Source organism: Callospermophilus lateralis, unplaced genomic scaffold (assembly GCF_048772815.1).
Source record: "Callospermophilus lateralis isolate mCalLat2 unplaced genomic scaffold, mCalLat2.hap1 Scaffold_130, whole genome shotgun sequence".
Lineage (NCBI taxonomy): Eukaryota > Metazoa > Chordata > Mammalia > Rodentia > Sciuridae > Callospermophilus > Callospermophilus lateralis.
In genome coordinates, this window is record NW_027512473.1 from 2,510,235 (window position 1) to 2,532,568 (window position 22,334).

The 22,334-nt window shown below is 32.7% G+C and overlaps 1 protein-coding gene across 1 annotated transcript in view; it reads left to right on the forward strand.

Moving 5' to 3' along the window:
• The window catches only part of LOC143640176 (uncharacterized), a 152,080-nt gene extending 130,881 nt beyond the window's left edge, over positions 1–21,199 (forward strand). Inside the window, 5 exon segments of the mRNA XM_077108074.1 lie at positions 10,422–10,527; positions 14,607–14,614; positions 19,492–19,533; positions 19,535–20,804; positions 21,057–21,199. Coding sequence (XP_076964189.1) covers positions 10,422–10,527; positions 14,607–14,614; positions 19,492–19,533; positions 19,535–20,804; positions 21,057–21,199 — 1,569 coding nt within the window.
• Positions 21,200–22,334: the final 1,135 nt, after the last annotated feature.

Sequence of the window (22,334 nt, forward strand, 5' to 3'; positions counted from 1 at the left end):
ATTGATGGCACCACTCATCCTAATGGTCCAAAATAAGAAATTACTCAAATGTTCTTGATTGTTGAAATGAACAATTTGTACTGCATCCATAAAATACAAAATCAGTCATCAATATAAAGAAACACTTTACTGAAGCACACATGTTTATTGACTCTTACAGCAGCTGAATTTAAAATTATATTGCATTATGCCAGGCAAAATAAAATTATAGTTTTTATAATACATTACAGTAACATCCTTCTGGGGAAAGCAAAGTTGCATGTAAAAGAAAAAAAATTTTTGGCGGGGGGGCAATGATGTAAATACTCTTTGCTTAAGACTAGTGAATATGTTTAACATTCTAATTTGTTAAAACTGTATAATGTATTTCTATGACATTCAAGATATGTACATAGGACATCACCAAAAAATAAATATACAGGAGGATGGCTGGCCTTTGTTGTGAAATGGGTAGAAGCATAGAAAAATTAGAAATGGCATATAATAGCCTGGTATTAAATCTGGGAACCTGGTAAAATATTTACTTTTTTTAAGGTACATTTTACATTTATGTAATAAAAAATTCTCATGCTAGTTATTAAGAACCTTTTTGCTCTTTGGGATAGTAGATGAAAAAACTGATTTAGACTGTCCTGAGCAAGGCTGATTCAAAATTTGTTTACTTTTGAATAACTTCTGAATCTTTACATAAATGTTTTTTTTTTGTCGTTTTACATGTGCATCATACTTTAATGAAAATTTAAAAAATATGTTTCTGAAATAATTATATTTCTCAGAATACTAGTAACAATTTATGATTTGGTATAAATCTCAAATTGGTTATCTTTCTATTTTAATATTTTATCATTCTCAAACATTTACCCATGTTCTAACACTTGGACATAACTTTATTTATTTATTTAATTCAGCAACCATTTGGTAAACATTATTGTTTTTATTCATTTTTTTCCCTTAGTACAGAGGATGGAAGTAAGTATCACCAAATACACACACACACACACACACACACACACACACACACATACATACATATGTTTGTGTATATATATATATATACACACACATACACACACACATTCACTGGTAAAATATTCACCATACTATGTTATGAATTCTGTCATTGAACTTGCAATCCAAAAGCATAATGAACATTTATTGCTAGGATTATTGGCATGAAGTACAACACATGGCTTAACACATTTTTTTAATAATTTTCTCCAATTACATTATTTGATAAAATGATGTGGTTCATAATCAAGGCACTTAAAACTGTGCCTGGTGTATTCCCAGTAAGGTTTTTTTATTTTTTTTTTTATTTTTTTATTTTTTTAAAGAGAGAGGTGAGAGAGAGAGACAGAGAAAATTTTTAATATTTATTTTTTAGTTATTGGCGGACACAACATCTTTGTTTGTATGTGGTGCTGAGGATCGAACCCAGGCCGCATGCATACCAGGCGAGTGCGCTACCCCTTGAGCCAAATCCCCAGCCCTCCCAGTATGTTTTTAACTGAGTTAAATTAGCAAAATGAATCTCAATGATCAGTGCATGCAAAGGATATCAATAATATAATACTGGCACTCTGGTTTGAATAATTGCTCAATAATAGTCCATATATTTAAGGTTTATTTTCTTTTTTTTTAATTGATAGTAGCTTATTTTATTTTATTTTTTAATTAATTTTTATTTTTGGTTGTTCAAAACATTACATAGTTCTTGATATATCATATTTCACACTTTGATTCAAGTGGGTTATGAACTCCCATTTTTACCCCGTATACAGATTGCAGAATCACATCAGTTGCACATCCATTGATTTACAAATTGCCATGCTAGTGTCTGTTGTTTTCTGTTGCCTTTCCTATCTTCTACTATCCCCCCTCCCCCCTCCCCTCCCCTCTTCTCTCTCTACCCCCTCTACTGTAATTCATTTCTCCCCCTTATATTTTTGTCCCCTTTCCCCTCACTTCCTCTTGTATGTAATTTTGTATACCCCTGAGAGTCTCCTTCCATTTCCATGCAATTACCCTTCTCTCTCCCTTTCCCTCCCACCTCTCATCCCTGTTTAATGTTAATCTTCTTCTCATGCTCTTCGTCCCTACTCTGTTCTTAATTACTCTCCTTATATCAAAGAAGACATTTGGCGTTTGTTTTTAAGGGATTGGCTAGCTTCACTTAGCATAATCTGCTCTAATGCCATCCATTTCCCTGCAAATTCTATGATTTTGTCATTTTTCAATGCAGAGTAATACTCCATTGTGTATAAATGCCACATTTTTTTAATCCATTCGTCTATTGAAGGACATCTAGGTTGGTTCCACAGTCTTGCTATTGTGAATTGTGCTGCTATGAACATGGATGTAGCAGGTTTTTTTTATAATAACACAAAATTATTTTGTGTTATTATAAAAAACAAGGTTACTATAAATTACAAAGTCCCAACAGGTATAATTCTACATACAAAGAGTGTCCCTATAGTGTGCTCTTTTTAGGTCTTTAGGGAATAGACCGAGTAGGGGAATAGCTGGGTCAAATGGTGGTTCCATTCCGAGCTTTCCAAGAAATCTTTATACTGCTTTCCAAATTGGCCGCACAAATTTGCAATCCCACCAGCAATGTACAAGTGAACCCTTTTCCCCACATCCTCGCCAGCACTTGTTGTTGTTTGACTTCCTAATGGCTTCCAATCTTACTGTCCTATAGAGGACAGATTAAAACTAAAGTGTTTTATAAAATTATTATTGCTAAAGTGTATAACAAAAAACATAATTTTGTCTAGGAAATTTGACTTTTGTCTGTCAGTAATTACAAGCATGAATAATTCCCAACTATTAAAAAATAGTCTAAAGATTCTTCAATGTCAGGCTAAAAGTTGGTGGCCACTATCCAAGAAACCAGAAAAACCAGTTTAGAATGGGACCCCAACCTGGGGGACTCTCCCAACGAGACCAATGAAACTGCATCTTTGGGAAGTTCCTCCAGGGAAAAATAAACCCCCTTCATTGGTCTATATTCCCTCAACTCTTTTCAGCTTTCATGAACAAGACCCCCTCAGGAAAAAGGTCAGAAAATATTTAAAATTCTATATTTGTTTTATGCCTAGGTTAATATGTTTTTCTGATTACCCTCTGCTTTATTCTGAGGCCAATTTACAAGGGTTAACTCTCAATCTAATAGGTTTTAAAAAATAAGCTACAAGGCTTTTTTTGTCTGTTTGCTTTGTGTGGGTGCACCAGTGCACTGTCTGTTTATATGTGTATTGCCATGTCTACATATATTTGGTACAAAAACAAAATTGACATATGAGCTCATAAATTAAAATTTAAAAAAATGGATCCAAATACTTTTGGTTAATATAATTTAAAAGATTCAATTTAAATTGGGAAAATAGATAAAAGTACAAATGTCTTTAAAGTTACTAATGCACAGTTCTCTTTCTAGATGTTTAAAGAGCTGTTAAAATGTTAATGTCTATAAAGTGTCTGATATTCATTGTCTCTAGGGTTTTTATTCAACAACAACAACAACAACAACAAAAGATTACTAATACTATTCAATGCACTTGTCTGATACATTGTTTGAAAAGAAAGATATGTAAATTTCATCTAAAAGTATATAAGATTAATCATGGATGTGTTTGTTAAAGACATCTAATTGGTACAAAGTTAAAATGCTAACTGTTAAATATAATATCAAATACTCTTAACTCTTTAAATTCCATAAGGTAAAATATTTAAACAATGTTGGTGTTTTCATAAATTGGTAAACATAAAGAAAGTTTAAAATTATTTTGTGTTATTGTAAAAACAAGGTTACTATAAATTACAAAGTCCCAACAGGTATAATTCTACATACAAAGAGTCAAGATTCTTCAATTGTATTTCAATTAAAGTACTCTAAGTAACAAATATTTCATATTATTAAAAGGGATTAATTTATCTAAATTCAAAAAAATATAAGGGTTATTTCAAGGTATAAAAAAAGGACCTTTGGGTTAAAAGTTTATTTAAAAAGTTCTAAATATAAAAATATATTTACTGAAAAATCTTTCCAGGTTAAAAGTTTTTATGTGGTAAATTAAAATTATAATACATCTAAGTAAACAACAAAAAGGTCTAATTAAGTACTATAAAGCTCTATAATAAAAGACAAATATTAAAAGGTTTATATGTAACTAAGTTGGTTATATATATATGTAACACAAATATTTAAAACTATTCAAGGTTGTTCCCTAAGGACAAATAATAATGTTCTGATATATTTATATGTCAAATTGACAAAAACTTCTAAAAATATTAATTTTTATTAATTAATTACATTATGTCTCTTAAGTTTTATCCCCTAGAACAAGTAATCTTAGAAAAATTAAGGTTTGTACATCTGTGGCTAAACAGCAACTGTTATTTTAAAGTATTGTCTTACTTTACAAAGTCTAGATTTTCCTTTAAAAGCTAACCTTGGTTAATTTAAAAACATCAATAAAAGTGTGGTACATTATTCTTTTTTACATATTAAGTGTCTTCATATCTCTCAGGTATACAAGTCTTTAAGGTAAAAGGTTTAAGGAAACATTTTATCAAGGTGGTATTCTCCAAACTAAAATTGTATGTATTGGTAATTTAAACTTATAGAGATAATAGATTTTATTGGAGATTTATTTATATCAATTGATATTGTGCAACCAAATCTTATGTTACCTTTTACCCTAAATTTAAAAAGTAATGAGAGACTAATCTATTTAAAGGTTAAATATTATAAAACATTCTGCCACTTTTCCACATTAAAAAAAAATGTTAAGTGTTCTCAGCCTTTCCTTAATTAATGTTTTAGATGTATGTCATATTGTGCTAGCTAACATTCATAAAGAGTCACAAAACAATATGTGTAAACTTTATAAAACTAGATCTAAAAAGAGAAACAAAGATCAGCTTTAGCACTAAAACACTAAGATTTGTAAAAAGCCCTGCCTTACCTGAGATAAGGCTCTGCCTCCCACCTTACAGCATATCAAAATAACTTCAAAGTAGGCCAGATTTTAGTTAATTTAAACTTATATTCAACGATTAATTTTATTACAAAAATTATATACAAGCTAAATATGTTTTTACTATTGTTAATTTCACTTTGTATTCTCATTATAACTAAAAAATGTGACCACTACACTAAGAGCAACCAAGAGACCTTTACTGTGACAGTGTCTGATTAACACAAAGTGAGAGAGAGAGAGAGAGAGAGAGAGAGAGAGAGAGAGAGAGAGAGAGCTGCAAAAGAGAGAAAAAGGGAGAATGAGAGAGAAAGTGAGAGAAAAAGGAGAGAGCAAGAGAGAATGACCTGGCAAGAGAGAGTTTTTATAGTCAAAATCTAATGGACTCTCTGTATCTACAAGCTGCCTTGTTGGTGTACAGTGATGAGATCATACATTAGATTGCTAAGGTGTCATCTTCTGCCTTCAGGCAGATCTTCAGCATTATGTAAATTAATAAATAAAATAAGGATATTCTGTTATATTAAAAATTAACTGAAAAGTTATAAAGATTAAAGTCAAAGCCCAGCATTCTTACTTTAAATCTGATAAAACTGACTTGCTGGATGTTTAAGGCCAAACTTAAAAATTAAGGGGAAAATAAAAGAGCCGAAGAAACCAATATTTGGCTCTTGCTCTCTAAGTCAGCCTGAACCCAGGACAGGGGAAAAAGCTTTGCAGATTCGGGCCACATAACCTCCCAATAAGGGAGATTAATGAGACCAATGGAGAACAGAAAGCCAATGAGTGTATATGCTGCAAAACAGGAGGGTCATTTAAAAAAGGAGATGTGCCTGATGCTTCCAAGGGAAGCCATATGGTCAGCAAGACCATCCTAATGCAGATGACAGTAACTAAAAGCTAAAATGCTGCTCACATGTCCCCCAAGAATGTCCACCAAGGAAACTCAGCTGACTCTTACCAATAGATAGGAACAAGGTCAGTTTGTCCAGCTTGGTCTTAAACACCTAGCAAAAACACTTAAAACCAAAGCACAGCCATTCCTGGACATTTAAAAAGAAACAACAATTATTTTAATGTAACTTAAAATGTACACTAGTGTTAGCATCTCCCAAAATAAGAAAGGCTGGAGGCAACACAGAAAAATTCTTAGGCAAAAATGCCTGATAACTACCAATAATAAAACTGCCAGAAGTTTTTAGTCAGTTCAAGGCCTACAGATCTTCCTAACTTCCTACACAGATAGCAGTAATCAATATTTATTAATATAATTATCTAGCCTTAATTAACAAAAGGATCTTTACTGAAAACAGTGGTCATGTCAAAAAGGTATTTTTACAAAAATCAGATGACATTAACTAATTTAACTAAATGTTGTGTCTACATTCCTGATAATTCTGACAATGTAAAGATTTATATTCCCTAAAAAAGTGCCTTATTAGTCTTTGTTAGGCCTTGTTATGGGGACATTTTCTCAGGTCTTCTGCCTCCTGGTAAACAATTATTAATTTCTGTCATTTTCACGATATTCATGGACAGGTTCCAGATGCTACCACTGCTATTTTGTATTAATCTTACTTCAGCACTCATGTCTTTTTGTTTCTCTCATAGAAGTGCCCACCCATGGTGACTTTTCATCCTGTTCTTCCTGAACCAGATTTTTACCATGTACTCCTTGACCCACTCAGTTTCTAGAAAGGGACTCCAAACTGCTTGCCCACTGCACAAAGCCCCCCTTTCAGCTAGAAGTAGCAAGAACGGTCATCGCCCTTTTCTTTTATGGCAGTTGGAGGTCCCTAATATTAGAGGAAAAATTATGGTCAATATAGATGTTCACCAATATGTCTAGGTCAGGAAGATGTACCTGGAAAACTGCTTCCAAGATCACCCTAGGTGATCTACCAAAAAGAGACACTTGCTTCTATAATCCAACTTATAAGTGGAAAAACTCCCTATTCACCAAAGATTGTGCTTCCTGGGTCCCACGTTGAACTCCTTGACTAAATCTCCAAACTGTCAATGACTCTGAACTATGTAACCTACTATTTTGGTGGAGAAAAGGGAAAAGAACACCTGGACTTATTAAAAGGCCAGGCCCCACTGATTTATCAACATAGACTGGCTGCCCCCATTTTAGTTCCCCTCCTAACTGTTTTGGGAATAGCTGGATCTACTGCTTTAGGAACTGCAGGTCTTGTCACAAGCTCTAAAAATTTTAAGTCCCTCAGCCATCAAATAAATATAGATTTAGGAAAACTAGAAAGGTCAATCTCCAAACTAGAGGTTTCACTAGACTCTCTGACAGAAGTAGTCTTACAAAACAGATGAGGTCTAGATTGTCTCTTTCTGAAACAAGGAGGACATTGTATGGCTCCAGGAGAAACTTGTTTCTATGCAAACCATTCTGGCATAATAAATGACAATTGGGCGCTTGTGAGAAACAGGTTAAAGGAAAGAGATGAAGCACTAGACGCTTCTGGCAATTGGATCCAAAACCTATTCTCATAGTCCCCTTGGTTGGCTATCATCATTTTAGCCAAAGTTAGGCCCCTAGTCCTTCTCCTGATTGGTATTATTGTAGGACCCTGCCTCTTACAAAAGTATGTAGATGAGGTAAGAATTATGGTCTTGTGAGCCCAGTATAGTCCTTTAGACACAGAAGGAAAAAAAAATCTGAGGCCTATGATGTGCAAGATTGACATCAAACCTACTAAAACCAGTGGGGAATGTGATAGTAGGAACAAATGTGACTCCATTTTGTTTTATGACTTCATCCTGTAAAACAACCATGCCAAGTAGAAGAGTCATGACTGGAGCAAGATGTTCTTTTCTTTTTGCTATAGAAACCTTTAAGAACACGGAACTAACTAATGGGGTATTGTTTCTATAGCTAGGGTAACGGGGCTCTGTTTCTGTAACTGGGGTGACTGGGCTAACTGTGATTGGTTAGGCTTCCCTCCGCTTGACTGCAGTGCCCCGCTTCTGTAACCTGGCTTGCTTGCATTGGCTAGACCCCCTGAACATCCCTTTTGCAGTTTTCAGGCTTATAAGGAGTGCCCTTGCGTGCGGGGCTGATCAGGGGAACAGCTTTATGTTCTGGTCAGCCACCACCAGTGTGCTTCAATAAAGGCTTGATTCGATTATGTGTGAGTGGTCTGGAAGTCAGTTTATGAGACCCTGGGACGAAGCTTTAAATATAACAGAAGAAATAGCAAATAAATAAGGTGAAATGAAAATGGACCAAAGGAAGTTAGAGCATTCATATCTTTCTGGACATATTGTGACATGCCAGAAATCACAACAACCTGGAGATTGAGGATGAAAGATCAAAACTGAAGCTTAGTGTAGCAACTTAGTGAGAGACTGTCTCAAAAAAAAAATAAATAAAAGGTCTAGAATATATCTTAGTTGTAGAATACCACTGTACCAAAAAAAAAAAATCAAAATTCCAAATGAAGTATCCTTTACCCTGAAGCCAATGAATACTTAGGAGTTTTAAGAAAATTGTGTGTATGTTGGTTTGGGCCGCTATGAGGTGGCTCAGTATTCTTAGAGTTTCATATAAAGGAAATTATCTAAAGAATACCAACCTGTTTTTTTTAACATATATTTTGTTCTGACCCCTGAATGTAAAAGTGTTCATTTAATATTATTTTATGTAAAACAATGGGAATATTCAGAATGAGTATCTGAATCAGCATATTTAAAATAGTGAGGATCTTCTAAATCTTATTGGGAAAGGGGCTCTTCTGTGGCAGAACATAAAATTTGGAGGTAATATCTTCAACCACTTATTTTCTAAAATGTCCTATATTGAGTCCCATTTTCCTCTGACATTTTTTTAGATTCTGTGCAAGGATTCAATTGTCAACTTCCAGATTTATATAATTTATAACAACCTGGTATACACAAGTGTGTTCTTTTTTTATCAGAATAAGTAACTTGAGTGAGTAAATGTAGAGACCCCTAATTTATAGGAAATTAATTATAAATATGAATATTGTTCTATTCTGGGGCTTGAAACTGGTACATAAGTTAGTAAAATTTGATAGCAGTGAACACCAAACTTGTGGGATCTGTACTAGATGGTATCAGAACCGAATTATTGGACTACTAGTTGTTGAAATATTGGTTGTTGCTCAAGCTTGCACATTTTGTATCAAAAGTGGTTGCAGAGTCAGGAAATGTTGCACAAACTTGTAATCATTGTTATGTGGAAAAATTAGGTAGGAAGAAAGTAAATATGATTCAAGACTCAGTAATTTAGAGACCCTAAGCAACATTGTAAGCCCATTTGTCACAATTAAAAAACATCAAATTTTTTTGAAATGCGTTTCAGATGTAGAATGCCCCTGGATTAAATCTCTAATTTAAAAAAAAAATGCTGTTTCAGAAGAAAGACATCACAGATCTGAATGTTAAACTAACTTCATGTATGTGTTTGTTCACTAGTGATAACTGATACCCTGGTAAACGGAGTATTTCCAAGCTATCAGAGAGGCATTTAGGGTGCCAGAGCCTTTCAGAATTTTTTTCTTAATGGCTTAGTATGTTCTCACTTTCTACTTTGAAATGAGCCAAGTGAGGATACACAGTGAGAGTGGTTTTATGAATCTGGGAATGTTAAACCTGATATGTCAGTTTTCTTATGAACTGAGAGATTAACAGTCTATTCACTTAATTTGTTTTTTTATTTTTATTTGTTGTTATAACTTTGTGCCATGTGATTCAAGTTGACCCAAGTACCTAAGTGTTTTGTAATAGTTTGCTAGTTAAAATTTTTATTCTTTTGTTTTAGAAGTGAGTTGTGATGTTGTAAAAGTAATTTTTTAAATACACTGTAGATTTATGTTATATTTAAATAATGAGAAGATAGACAACTTTGGAGATAAACATTCAAATAATTATCTGGACTGTTGAAAGTTTTGGTGTGTCTTTAGTGATATCTTATGTCTTCGACACACTAAGGTAGTCACCATCATTTGAGTATTGTTATTACTTATAATTTTGTTATGCATATCTCAAGTATCATTGCTTTGTTTGGTTGTGCTTCTTTTGAATATTCAATAACTAATTGCAACTATTATTTATCCTTTGGAATTATGTTGGATTTTTTCCCACTTTTTGTGCTTCAGTGTTTTGCTTCACATGTGCTGCTCCCTGGGTTTCATTATAACAAAATTAGCCACCAATTTTACTTCTTATAATGAATTATTGGGGCTGGGGATATAGCTCAGTTGGTATAGTGCTTGCCTTTCATGCAAAAATCCTTGGGTTTAGTCTCGGGCACCACAAAAAAAGTATCGTACTGAATGGTTGACATCACTACCATATATGAAAGCCACCTCTTTTAACTCTCATTAATATTTGTATGAAATTAAGTACTATGTCATTAATCATATGATTTATGTAATATGTATTTCTTTATTTTTATTTCAGGAGCCATTGACATTAAAAGATGTGATCATTGAATTTTCGGAAGAGGAATGGAAATTCCTGGACCCCTCTCAGCAGACTTTGTATGGAGATGTGATGTTAGAGATCTGTAAAAACCTACTCTTTATTGGTGAGCCTAAATTTCATTCAGAATTTTTAATTGAAAACCAATATTTATTTTTTTAACTTTATAGAGTATCTTATGGTAGATTCTATTCTGCATTAAAAAGTTTGTATCATGTTTTTAGTACAAAGATTGGGCATTTGTTTATGTGGAAAAGAAAATGTTAATTTTTTTTCTTTTTATGTTTAACCTATCTTTTCCAAATAGTGCTCACAATGTAGAGAATGAAAATGATTTCAAAGTATTTTAGTGTCTTTGTCTAGACAAAAAATGTTTGAGAAAATAATTTTGTAGACTCTTATAGGATATTTACTCTTTCTTTTTTTCCTAATGAGGGTAACACTAAAAAGACTTATTTAGTTACCAAGAAAATAACAAAACATGACATATTCCATCAAAAATGTATTGATGTCTCTATGTAATATTTAGTCACCACTTGGTCTCCAACGAAATAACCTTGGGATTTGAAGAGAAGTGACAGTAGACATGTCAAGTTGGGTAGAAATCAATGAAGCAAAGAATACAAATAAGAGGTCCAAAATTAAAGAGAAATTCACATTTAAAAATATTAAATGATAAGCTTAAATCTGACAGAAAATATTTTTTTCAAGCCTAGGTTTGTTTCAGTTGTAATCATTAAAGATCATTTCATGGTTTCTATTTACCATGCATATCAGTTATTTAAGCTCCCTCTTGTTCTTCAGTGATCTCAGTACATTTAAATTAACAAAATATTGTAGGAAAATCAAAAGAAGAGGGGCTGGGGATGTGGCTCAAGTGGTAGCTCGGTTTCCTGGCAGGCATGCACCCTGGGTTCGATCCTCAGCACCACATACAAACAAAGATGTTGTGTCCACCAAAAAAATAATTCATTCTCTCTCTCTCTCTCTCTCTCTCTCTCTCTCTCTCTCTCTCTCTCTCTCTCTGTCTCTCTCTCTCTTTCTCTCTCCCACTTTCTCTCTCTTTTTTTAAAAAAAGAAAATCAAAAGAAGACACAGACAAGTGACAGGAAATGTGGCATAGTGACAGAGAGGCCAAACTGCCAAGCTTTATTTATGTCAACAGGTTAATTTAGGTCATTGGCATCACTAGTACATACTGTTCACTTTATTACTAGGCAGATTACAAACTCAACAACATTATGCAGCTTATTTCTCAGTTATATACTAAGTTGCAATGTGCAGTGTTAGGAGTTTTGTGTAGCTCTCAAGAAAGTCCATTGTATAAACTTACTGTTTTATGGACAGGTTTAGACTCAGTGAACCATTGTGCTTGTCTAAAAAGAGAGTTTTTTTTTATTCTGAGTAGTTGTGTGCCAGAGATTATGTTTCAGGCTGATAAGACTCTAGTGCAGAGCCTTTTCAAGCAGGGCACTGCCATAGCAGCTTTACATTGCACATGTATTTAATTACTTGACTAGTTCCTAGGGAAAATTGGAGGGCATTCTAAGGCAGGGAAAGAAAGAATTGTCACCCCTACAAATTATTCCACAATGACTGTGAGGATATGCATAACCTGGCATTTATTTGCATTTGGAGGCTCCCTAAAAAATCTGCTCATTTCCACATATCTCTAGGCAAACCATCGTAAGATATTAATATTACAGGAGAGTTTCTTTAATATAATTTAAATATTTATTCATTCAAATTTTTCTCATCAGAACTTTATATGAATGCTTATATTGAATATTCTGTAAAATTTTTTTACCATATAATGAATAGCAGTATTTCACAATACCTGCTCCTAGTGGTTATGTAAGTATAGCTGATCAATGTGGTTTAAAGAATAATTTTCAGGGCTGGGGCTGTAGTTTAGTGACAGACGGCTTGCCTCACACATGTAGGGCATTGTGTTTTATCTTTAGTACTACATAAAAATAAATGGATGAAATAAATGCATTCTATGTTTCTATAGCTACAAAAAATTAAAAGAAAGATTTCTATTGTATTACAATTATTCATAATATTGTAGGTAAAATTTCTCTAATTCTTTGTCTTTTTTGACTCTCACTCTTTAGAGAGCTTCAGTGTTGTTCATTATGTTTTCTCACATTAATGATACTGTTTTTGTTTTTATATCTATATGTAATAATTGAATAGAAATTATCATGACTTGTCACTTTAGGACAACATTAGGTAAAATTAAACTGCATGTGACCCATATGCCAATTTTCAATCAAGTTTTCTATGCTTTTACTTACAAGTATAAATATTACCCCTGTTTTATATATGATTGTATATTGTCTTGATTATTTACTCTGCTTTTGTGCTCAATCATGTAATGTATCCAAATTTTGTTAAATATATAAACACACACACACACACACACATACATACATACACATACATACATACATACAAACACACACATACACATACAGCAGATTGAACACAGAGGTTCTTGTAATATTGAGCTACGTCATCACCCCCTTTTGACTTTTAGTTTGAAATATACTCTTGCTAAGTGGCAAAAGTTGGAATTGTATTTCCATGTTTCAGCCTTCCAAGTAGCTAGAATTAATGGCATATTCATCATCTCTACATATATAAATCTGTTCTTTTGTCTAGGAGTAAGACTTTAGCTTTTTAAAGGTACCATAAAGATGTTTACAATTCTTTTATCTTTTATATATTTGTCAAATATGTAATTGTGGTCAAAGCTGTATATCTTTGCTGAACTTATTATCTTACATATTTTAAATATACTTGTCAGTTCTGTTCATTCAAAATTTTTTGTAACTTTTTTTTTCTAGAGAATTTGTATCACATTTTTTCTTCAAACAAGTTCTCCTTTTCCTTACATTTTCATCCCTAATACCATTTCTTTTGGTTTTTATATTTGGCTATAGTAGATATCTCTCAGAAGTAGAATTAACTGGTATTTTTTTGGGGGGGAGTGTGAATTAGTCTTTTACTTAACATATTCTCCTGAATGTTGATCATTGTAGATATTATATAATTTATTATCTTTGAAAAGATTTATAACTTTTTCATTCAAAATTGCCTTCATGTAGCCATTTGAAATGATATTTGATTGGCTTGCCATATTGATCTCTTTTGAATGTTGTTTAATGAGAATATGTCTGTAAATATATTTTGATTTGACCATCAAATTGAGGGCTAATTGATATACTTTCAATTTTATTACTCATGGCTTTCTCATTTAACCTCATTCCATTGAATATTATAGCTTTTATTATTTTATATCAGGAAGCATTATTAATTTTTTATGTTTAGTTATGGATGCACCAAGAATATTCTAAAGAATTGTTCAAATAACTTATTTTGTTTACACAAAAATAGTATTGATTGTTTGGTGTTACATATACTTCTTAGTTTTTGGGGGATGCTACTGGCACTTATTTTTTAGAGCAGGTGCTTAACCACTGAGCCACATCAATAACTCTTTTTGGGGAAGGGTACTGGGGATTGACCTCAGGGGCACTTGTCCACTGAGCTACATCTCAAGCACCATTTTTTATTTTACATAGAATCATGGTCTCCTTGATTTGCTTATCACCTTGCTGTTGATGAGGCTGGCTTTGAACTCACAATCCTGCTGTTTCAGACTCCCAAGCTGCTTGAATTACAGGTGTATATTACTGTGCCTAGCTGGTAGCTATTTTTATATTTTATTTTGTGATAGAGACTAGGTAAGTTGCTTTGGGCCTTGCTTAATTGCTGAATTTACCTTTAAACACTTATTCACAAATTTTGAATATCACTTTCACTTTTTCCTTCCAATTTATTATTTTATGTTACAAAGCAACTTCAATGTTTTAATATCTTTAACTTTTTTGTATTTTTAACCTGATCTCTTTGGAACAATATTCCATACACTATAAAGAAGATTGCCTCTGTAAACCTAATTAGTTTTTAATGTTTTCTGAAGTTTTTTCATTCTCTGGGACCTAATGCAATCATATTTTTTTTATTTGCATCAACTGGGGATTGATGTATGCTAGTATTACTGTGTTGTTTTTTTATGCTGTTGAATTTTTTTTTGTGTGATTTCTTTCTAGAATTGTTTTTCTGTGATTTCTTTCTATAAAAATATGATTTGAGTTACAAATGTTTCTACTATGATTGTATTCCAGTGATTAGTCATATTTATCTTTATATGATATTCTACTTTGTATCTCATTTATATAATTATTATCACCTTTGCAATTTTGAATGTAATATTATATCATTTTGTTTTTTTGTCTTTTTGTTACCTTATATCTTAAGAGAACTTTATGTAGATTTGCATCTGACATAGTCAATATATTTTTATTTTATTTTAATATATTCTTTTAATCACATTGTTTTCTGATTATTTGTTTTCAAATTAGGTTATTTCTACATAAATTACTGATGAGAAAGAACTTGTTTCTCTAGATTTCAAATTTTGTTGATATTTATAAATTTATCTACTATAAAAAACTGCCTTAATTTGTATTTCATAAATTTTAAGATGATTTTTTTATTTTTCTGGGGTTGAATATACTCTTTATTGTGTGAGCTATTGTTTTCATTGGTATTTTTCTATTCAAAATTGGTTCAACTAGATTATTATAGTCATTTTGTAAAATATTTGGAATTTCAAAGTAAAGAAAAAAAGGTGATGTGCAATGATATATAAATTTAATTCCATATAACTAGAAAGCTGAGACAGTGGAATGCCAGTTTAAAATAAATTTCAGCATCTTTTTGATAAGCTATCTTTAAAAAAAGTATATAGATATAGATATAGAAATATAGAAATAGACATATAGAAATACAGAAATGCCTGTGGATTTAGTTTGGTGATAGAATACCCCTGTGTTCTCTTATGAAAAAATCCCCCCAAAGATAATAATATAAATAAATAAGAGATATACATTTCCTGAAATATTTGTGTCACAGGTGGAGTCTGAATATGTTGAAGTTAAGGGCTATGATTTGAAATTGTTGTACTAATATTAGTCACTTTGTATTTTGTCCTCATCTGTGGTGGTATAATTTCTTATGGTAATTTTCAAAATTCTCAAAGCTTTTGTCATCATATTGTAATAAAATCTATATATTTTTGAGTAATAATGGCCTTGAATAATACTTTTCTCTTGCTATTCCCCCCCACTTTGATAAAGTTTTATATAATTGCAGAGTTATTTACCATAGCAAGTGAAATAACTTCCTATTATTTTTTTTTTTAGGTATGACTTCTAATCAAAACCAAAAATTTTCAGGAGAGCAAGAAATAAAATATTCTTTGCAAAACTTGAAAAAGCAAAGGTATGGAAAGCAGGACAGTTAATACTTGGTTTTAAACAAGAAATTTAAATAGAAAGAGGAGGAAGTTCAGAAAATTTGTGTGAATGAGTGGAAAAAAACATGAAAATTATTTATTCATAAAAATACAAGTTCATTAGTTTATATTATTACAAACATCTATAAAGACTGACTGCTCAACTAGTGCCATTCAGTTTTTATTTGGTTAAACTTTAAATTACATTATTGTAATTTTAAAATTTTTACTACTCAGTATTTTGTGTAAAACCACTTGCAATACATAAAATTTTAAATTGCAAAAGTATGTATCAAATTACATTTACACGATGTTTACAGGGCATTATGAAGCTGTATCTTAAAAATATCTTTAGAAAAATAAAGACTAAACCAGTTTGCTCAGCTTTTAAATAGGTTTAGAATAGAAATAGGCATTATAATGAAAAACTCAAAATGTTATAAAATGCTTATTATCATTTACATTTTTAAAAGTTTTGATTATCTCTACATAAGTGCAGGTTAGAGAAAAGTGTACGGATCATTAATTTAAAGTTGCAGCATTCTAGTCTGTCTTTTTTATAAAGTAATAAGAAGGAGATTTTCTACACAGTATAGACAAATTGTCTTTTAATTTAAACACATGCGTAGTATTTCTACTTAAAGAAAAGAAAAACATGCAGATTAAGAAATGCTGCAACAAGCCTTACTAAGACATTTGTGTTGAAAAGAACAATTCAGTAATTAAATGTGTTTACAGTGAAAGTTTGGTAGGTATTGCTTTTTAAATGCAATAATAATTAAGAAAAAAAAGGAAAAGAGAAGCAGTTTAATCTTTCTAAAACACATCAAATAAGCATAGAGCTCATCTCTCATGTATGACAATCAAAACACAGAAAAGTCTCAGGAACATTTAGCACAGTCTCCCAGAAAACCCACAGCCCAAATGGCTTGCAGGAATGCATATCACCCCAAAAGCAGACATGAGGGTCTTGTGAGAATTGTGAAAGTCTTCTGACACTTTTCTGGGATTGTGCTAAGAGGTATAAAACATGCCTGGAATAGAAGTAGTAGGGATGGTGTGGGGCAAATTAAGAACAATGAAGGGCTTAAGCTAATAATTGTATTACCCTTTGAGAAAAGTAAAGCAGCCACAGTGGTGATTTAAGACAACCTTTGAATGAGGAATGGCTTACAATTAAACTTCTCCTCTGTAAGAAAAAAAAGATCTATAATCTCTTTGTCATTTCATGATTTTGTCTACCATTTCAGAAGCCCACTTCTGTACAACCTTCTCCCTGAAACTTGATAGTTTGAGTCAAAGGTGCTTGTAAATATTTATTTATAATTTTAATTCAACTTGAAGCAGTCTTTTTGTAGTTACCAATGTATTTATGGCTCATAAGTTAGCATAATTAGGGCTGGGGATGTGGCTCAAGTGGTAGCGTGCTTGCCTGGAATGCTTGTAGCCTGGGTTCGATCCTCAGCGCCACATACAAACAAAGATGTTGTGTCCACCGAAAAACTAAAAAAAAAAATAAATATTAAAACTCTCTCTCTCTCTCTCTCTCTCTCTCTCTCTCTCTCTCTCAAAAGAAAAAAAAAAGTTAGCATAATTACTCCATGTCATGGAACATCAAACATCCCACCTGAGTAATTTGTTTTTTGGAAGGTGATGAGCCATCTGAAAAAAAAATAAGTATCTGAAATAATTAGTAAAGGAATATAAGACCTGGCAAGAACTTATGTTAAAAGAGGTAAAACATCGTATAGATTCTCTAGACCACATAAGTTCTGAAAAACAATTGCTAGATAATTTTTCCAGTTCTTTATTTAAGGGAGTGTGCATCAAAATAGGAATAAGATTTCAACAGTAAGAATCTTTCTTGAGACAGGTTGATTGGCATTCTGACATGTCTCACCCATCTCTGTCATGCTAAGTGGCTATATGGCTCCAATGGTTGATAGCATCTCCAGTGTCATGTTGAATTTAGACAAAACTAGGTAGTATATAACATGCACTGGATAGTCTCAAACCAGCTGGATTTCAACTGTGAGTTCAGAGATACCAGACTTTTTTCCCTAAAGACTTCCATGCTTTTTTTTTAAAATTTCATGCACAGTTTATAGATATCTTTCAGGAGCTCTATCTGACATGTACTGCTTCATCTTTCATATCAACAGGTATTTTGACCAGACTCCTCGTGAATATCCCAAAAGATCTATGCATTTTTGTGATTTTGGATGGAATGGGAAAAATTTTCCAAGTGTGAGAAATAGAGACTTCCTGGATCCTATACATGTTTCTAGTGAACTAAATCCTGTTGCCATTAGATTTTTCTGAGGTCCTAAGATTACTTATCTGTGCATCTAAAGGAATATGTTTTTGACAAATCAATAGTATTCTCTAACTTATTTCAGTGAGCTAGTTACATAGAAAGAATTTTAAAAACACCCTCAGTGATAGATATTTTTGCTGGAAAGTTGAGCAGCTCACCTCAGATGAAGTTTGTTCTTTGGCTTAATGAAGAATACTCTGACACATCAGGACAATGATTATGTCCCAGTGCCTGCAGGATTTCCCACAAATTAAAACTAGACAATAGTGTGTTGGAGGCAAGGTGGATCTGTAGGGATGTGGGACATTGGCTAAGCTGGAGAGAGACAACAACACATATGGCAGTCACATTTGAGGACCTGTGGGTGCTTGTGAATATGTTTGAACAGCATTTGTAATTATACCATGCCTCTAAAAATAAAAAAAAAAATTGCAATGGAGTCTATTTCATGCTATAGTTAGTCACTGGAATAATTTACAATTCACAATTGAGTAAATATCCACAAAGATTTCTTTAGACAATTTAGATGAAAAAGAAGGAGAAGGAGAAGGAGAAGAAGAAATTTCTGAGTTTTAGTAGTCTCCCTGATAATTACTTTACAAATATGATGAAATGAACAGTTTCTCCTTGTGGCAATGCATGGAATTGTAATGACTGTGGGAGTAATTGTACTTTCCTAATATTGCTTTATTTAAAAGTGGAAAGAATTTTAAAAACACCCTCAGTGATACTCAAAGAGAACTATATTTATGATAAATCTTTTAGGACCTGTTGACTGTCTCTACCCTAGGTAATTCACAGCATAATAGATTTGGTGTAAAACAATGTAAATTCTGTGAAAGACATTAAAATTGTCTCCTTTTTTAAATCCTAGAAATCACCCATGTGATCGTTTAAAAGAGCTTTACAATGACAAAAGTAAAAAAGTTTTTAATCCATACCCAAAATTTATTTATCCAAGGTTTTTTAATCAAGAGACAAATTACAGCTATAAGGCATGTGAAATCGTTTTTAATAAAACTACAAAAATTCCTGAACTCCAGAGAATTAATATTGGTGGGAAGCTCTACAAGTTAAAAAAATATGTAAAAGCATTTAAAAATAACTCAATCCTTTATCAGAGCAGTGATAAATCCTCCATAAGAAAAGAATGTGAAAAATATTTTACTCAAATTCTATGTGTTACTAAAAACAATAGTCTTTACAATGGAGATAAACCTTACAAACTGAAGAAATGTGAAAATATCTTTAAGTGTTGCTCAAACCTCTTTAAACACTACAGTAATCATACTGGAGAGAAAATCTGGAAACATAAAGAAAGTGTCAAAGCTTTTAATAAAAAATTACACCTTCCTGAACACCAGAAAATTTATACTGGCCAAAAGCCATACAAATGTAAAGAATGTAAAAAAAACTTTTGATCAAAAATCATGCCTTACTCGACATCAGAAGATTCATACTGGACAGAAGCCATACAAATGTGAAGAATGTAAAAAAGCTTTTTATCAAAAATCATGCCTTTTTCGACACCAGAAAATTCATACTGGAGAAAAGCCATACAAATGTAAAGAATGTGAAAAGGCTTTTAATCAAAATTCACACCTGACTGAACACCAGAGACTTCATACTGGAGAAAAGCCTTACAAATGTAAAGAATTTGGCAATGCTTTTAATCGAAAATCACACCTTACTGAACACCAAAGACTTCATATTGGAGAAAAGCCATACAAATGTAAAGAAGGTGGCAAAGCTTTTAACAAAAAATCTTGCCTTACTCAACACCAGAGAATTCATACTGGAGAAAAGCCATACAAATGTAAAGAATGTGGCAAAGCTTTTAATACAAAATCCTGTCTTACTCAACACCAGAGAATCCATACAGGAGAAAAGCCACACAAATGTAAAGAATGCAGGAAAGCTTTTAATAAAAAATCATGCCTTACTCGACACCAGAGAATTCATACTGGAGAAAAGCCATACAAATGTAAAGAATGTGGCAAAGCTTTTAATCGAAAATCACACCTTACTCGACACCAGAGACTTCACACTGGAGAAATGCCATACAAATGTAAAGAATGTTGCAAAGCTTTTAATCAAAAATCTTGCCTTACTCAACACCAGAGAATTCATACTGGAGAAAAGCCATACAAGTGTAAAGAATGTGGCAAAGCTTTTAATAAAAAATCATGCCTTACTCGACACCAGAGAATTCATACTGGAGAAAAGCCATACAAATGTAAAGAATGTGGCAAAGCTTTTAATCAAAAATCTTGCCTTACTCAACACCAGAGAATTCATACTGGAGAAAAGCCATACAAATGTAAAGAATGTGGCAAAGCTTTTAATCGAAAATCACACCTTACTCGACACCAGAGACTTCATACTGGAGAAATGCCATACAAATGTAAAGAATGTTGCAAAGCTTTTAATCAAAAATCTTGCCTTACTCAACACCAGAGAATTCATACTGGAGAAAAGCCATACAAGTGTAAAGAATGTGGCAAAGCTTTTAATAAAAAATCATGCCTTACTCGACACCAGAGAATTCATACAGGAGAAAAGCCATACAAATGTAAAGAATGTGGCAAAGCTTTTAATAGAAAATCACACCTTACTCGACACCAGAGTCTTCATACTGGAGAAATGCCATACAAATGTAAAGAATGTGGCAAAGCTTTGAATCAAAAATCATGCCTTACTCAACACCAGAGAATTGATACTGGGGAGAAACCATACAAATATCTGTAATGAAGCAAATCTTCTAATTGAAGGTCACTTCTTAGTCAACACCAGAGGCTGCATATCAGAGAAAAGCCATAGAAATTTGGAAAATGTGGGAAAGCTTTTAATCAAATATTGTAACTTATTTGACATCAGAGAATTAATACTAGGAAAAAGTCATACAAGTTTAAAGGATATGGCAAAGCTCTTTATCAAAGATCACACATTTCTGAACACCAGAGAATTCATACTGGGGAGAAACCATACAAATGCAAAGAATATGGCAAAGCTATTCTATTAGGAAAAGTATTTTTGTTCACCAAATATTCATACTGGATAAGAGCCATGTAAATGTTAAGAATGTGGCAAATTTTCAGTATGCTTCAAGTGTTAACAACAAACAGATCGTTCATACTTGCAACAATTCTCACAAATACATAGACTGTAAAAGTCATTTCCTGTAAGATGAAACCTCATTGGTCACCAGAAAGTTCATACTGGAAAGAAAAATTACCATTGCCCAGAGATAGCTCCACAGCACTGACTCCATAAAATTCCAACCCTTGCCCAACTGGCCATTACTCATTAGCCCATGGAAGTGGACAGGAAGCATGATTGGATGATCTGGTTTCTTTCCTTCTGTGTACCTCTCTAGGTTCAATTGTCATTTCCTCAGTTTCTCTGTATTGATTGAATTCAAATCATCTTTTTTTTTCAAAAGCTATATTTGGACGTAAAGGCCTACTTGTACCAAACCAACTCATTAATAAAATTATCTTATGCCTGAATTCTATGATCACATCAATATTTTTTCCATAATCTCAGCTGGACACAATGGTCCTATGTCAATGTCTTATTTATTTATTTTATTTTATTTTCGGGGTATACCGAGGATTAAATTCAGGTGCACTCATCGACTAAGTCACATCCCAGCCCTATTTTGTATTTATTTAGAGACACAATTTCACTGAGTTGCTTAAGGTATCACTTTTACTACTAAGACTGGATTTGATCTTGTGGTTCTCCTGCCTCAGCCTCCTGCACTACTTGGATGCAAGGCATGCATCCCTGAACCCAGAAATCATTGTCTTTTGTTTTGTAGTTAATTAAAAAATTTTATTCAGGGTTTCATGTCCATAAAAAGCATTCAAAAGATGATTTTGTCACACTTCAGGCATCAGATTCTGGCGTTTAAAATGTCCTGCATGATACATCTTAGTTTTCTACATCAAATGCAGAGTTCAAAAGTTTGAAACCAGATGGTGGAGAAACAAAGATATTGAACAGCAAAATGCAACACATGGCGTGGTTAAATCCACTCATGTAGTGGCTATAAATGCTCACACTAAATAGACATAAAGAGGCCTGTCCATGACCTCTGAGAGTCCTGAGCCTCCATTCAGACTTTGAGCCCCTGAGACTTCAAAGGGTCTGCACAAATGAGAGTGAAGCATACTAACTTTTCCCACTCTTAAACATACTATTG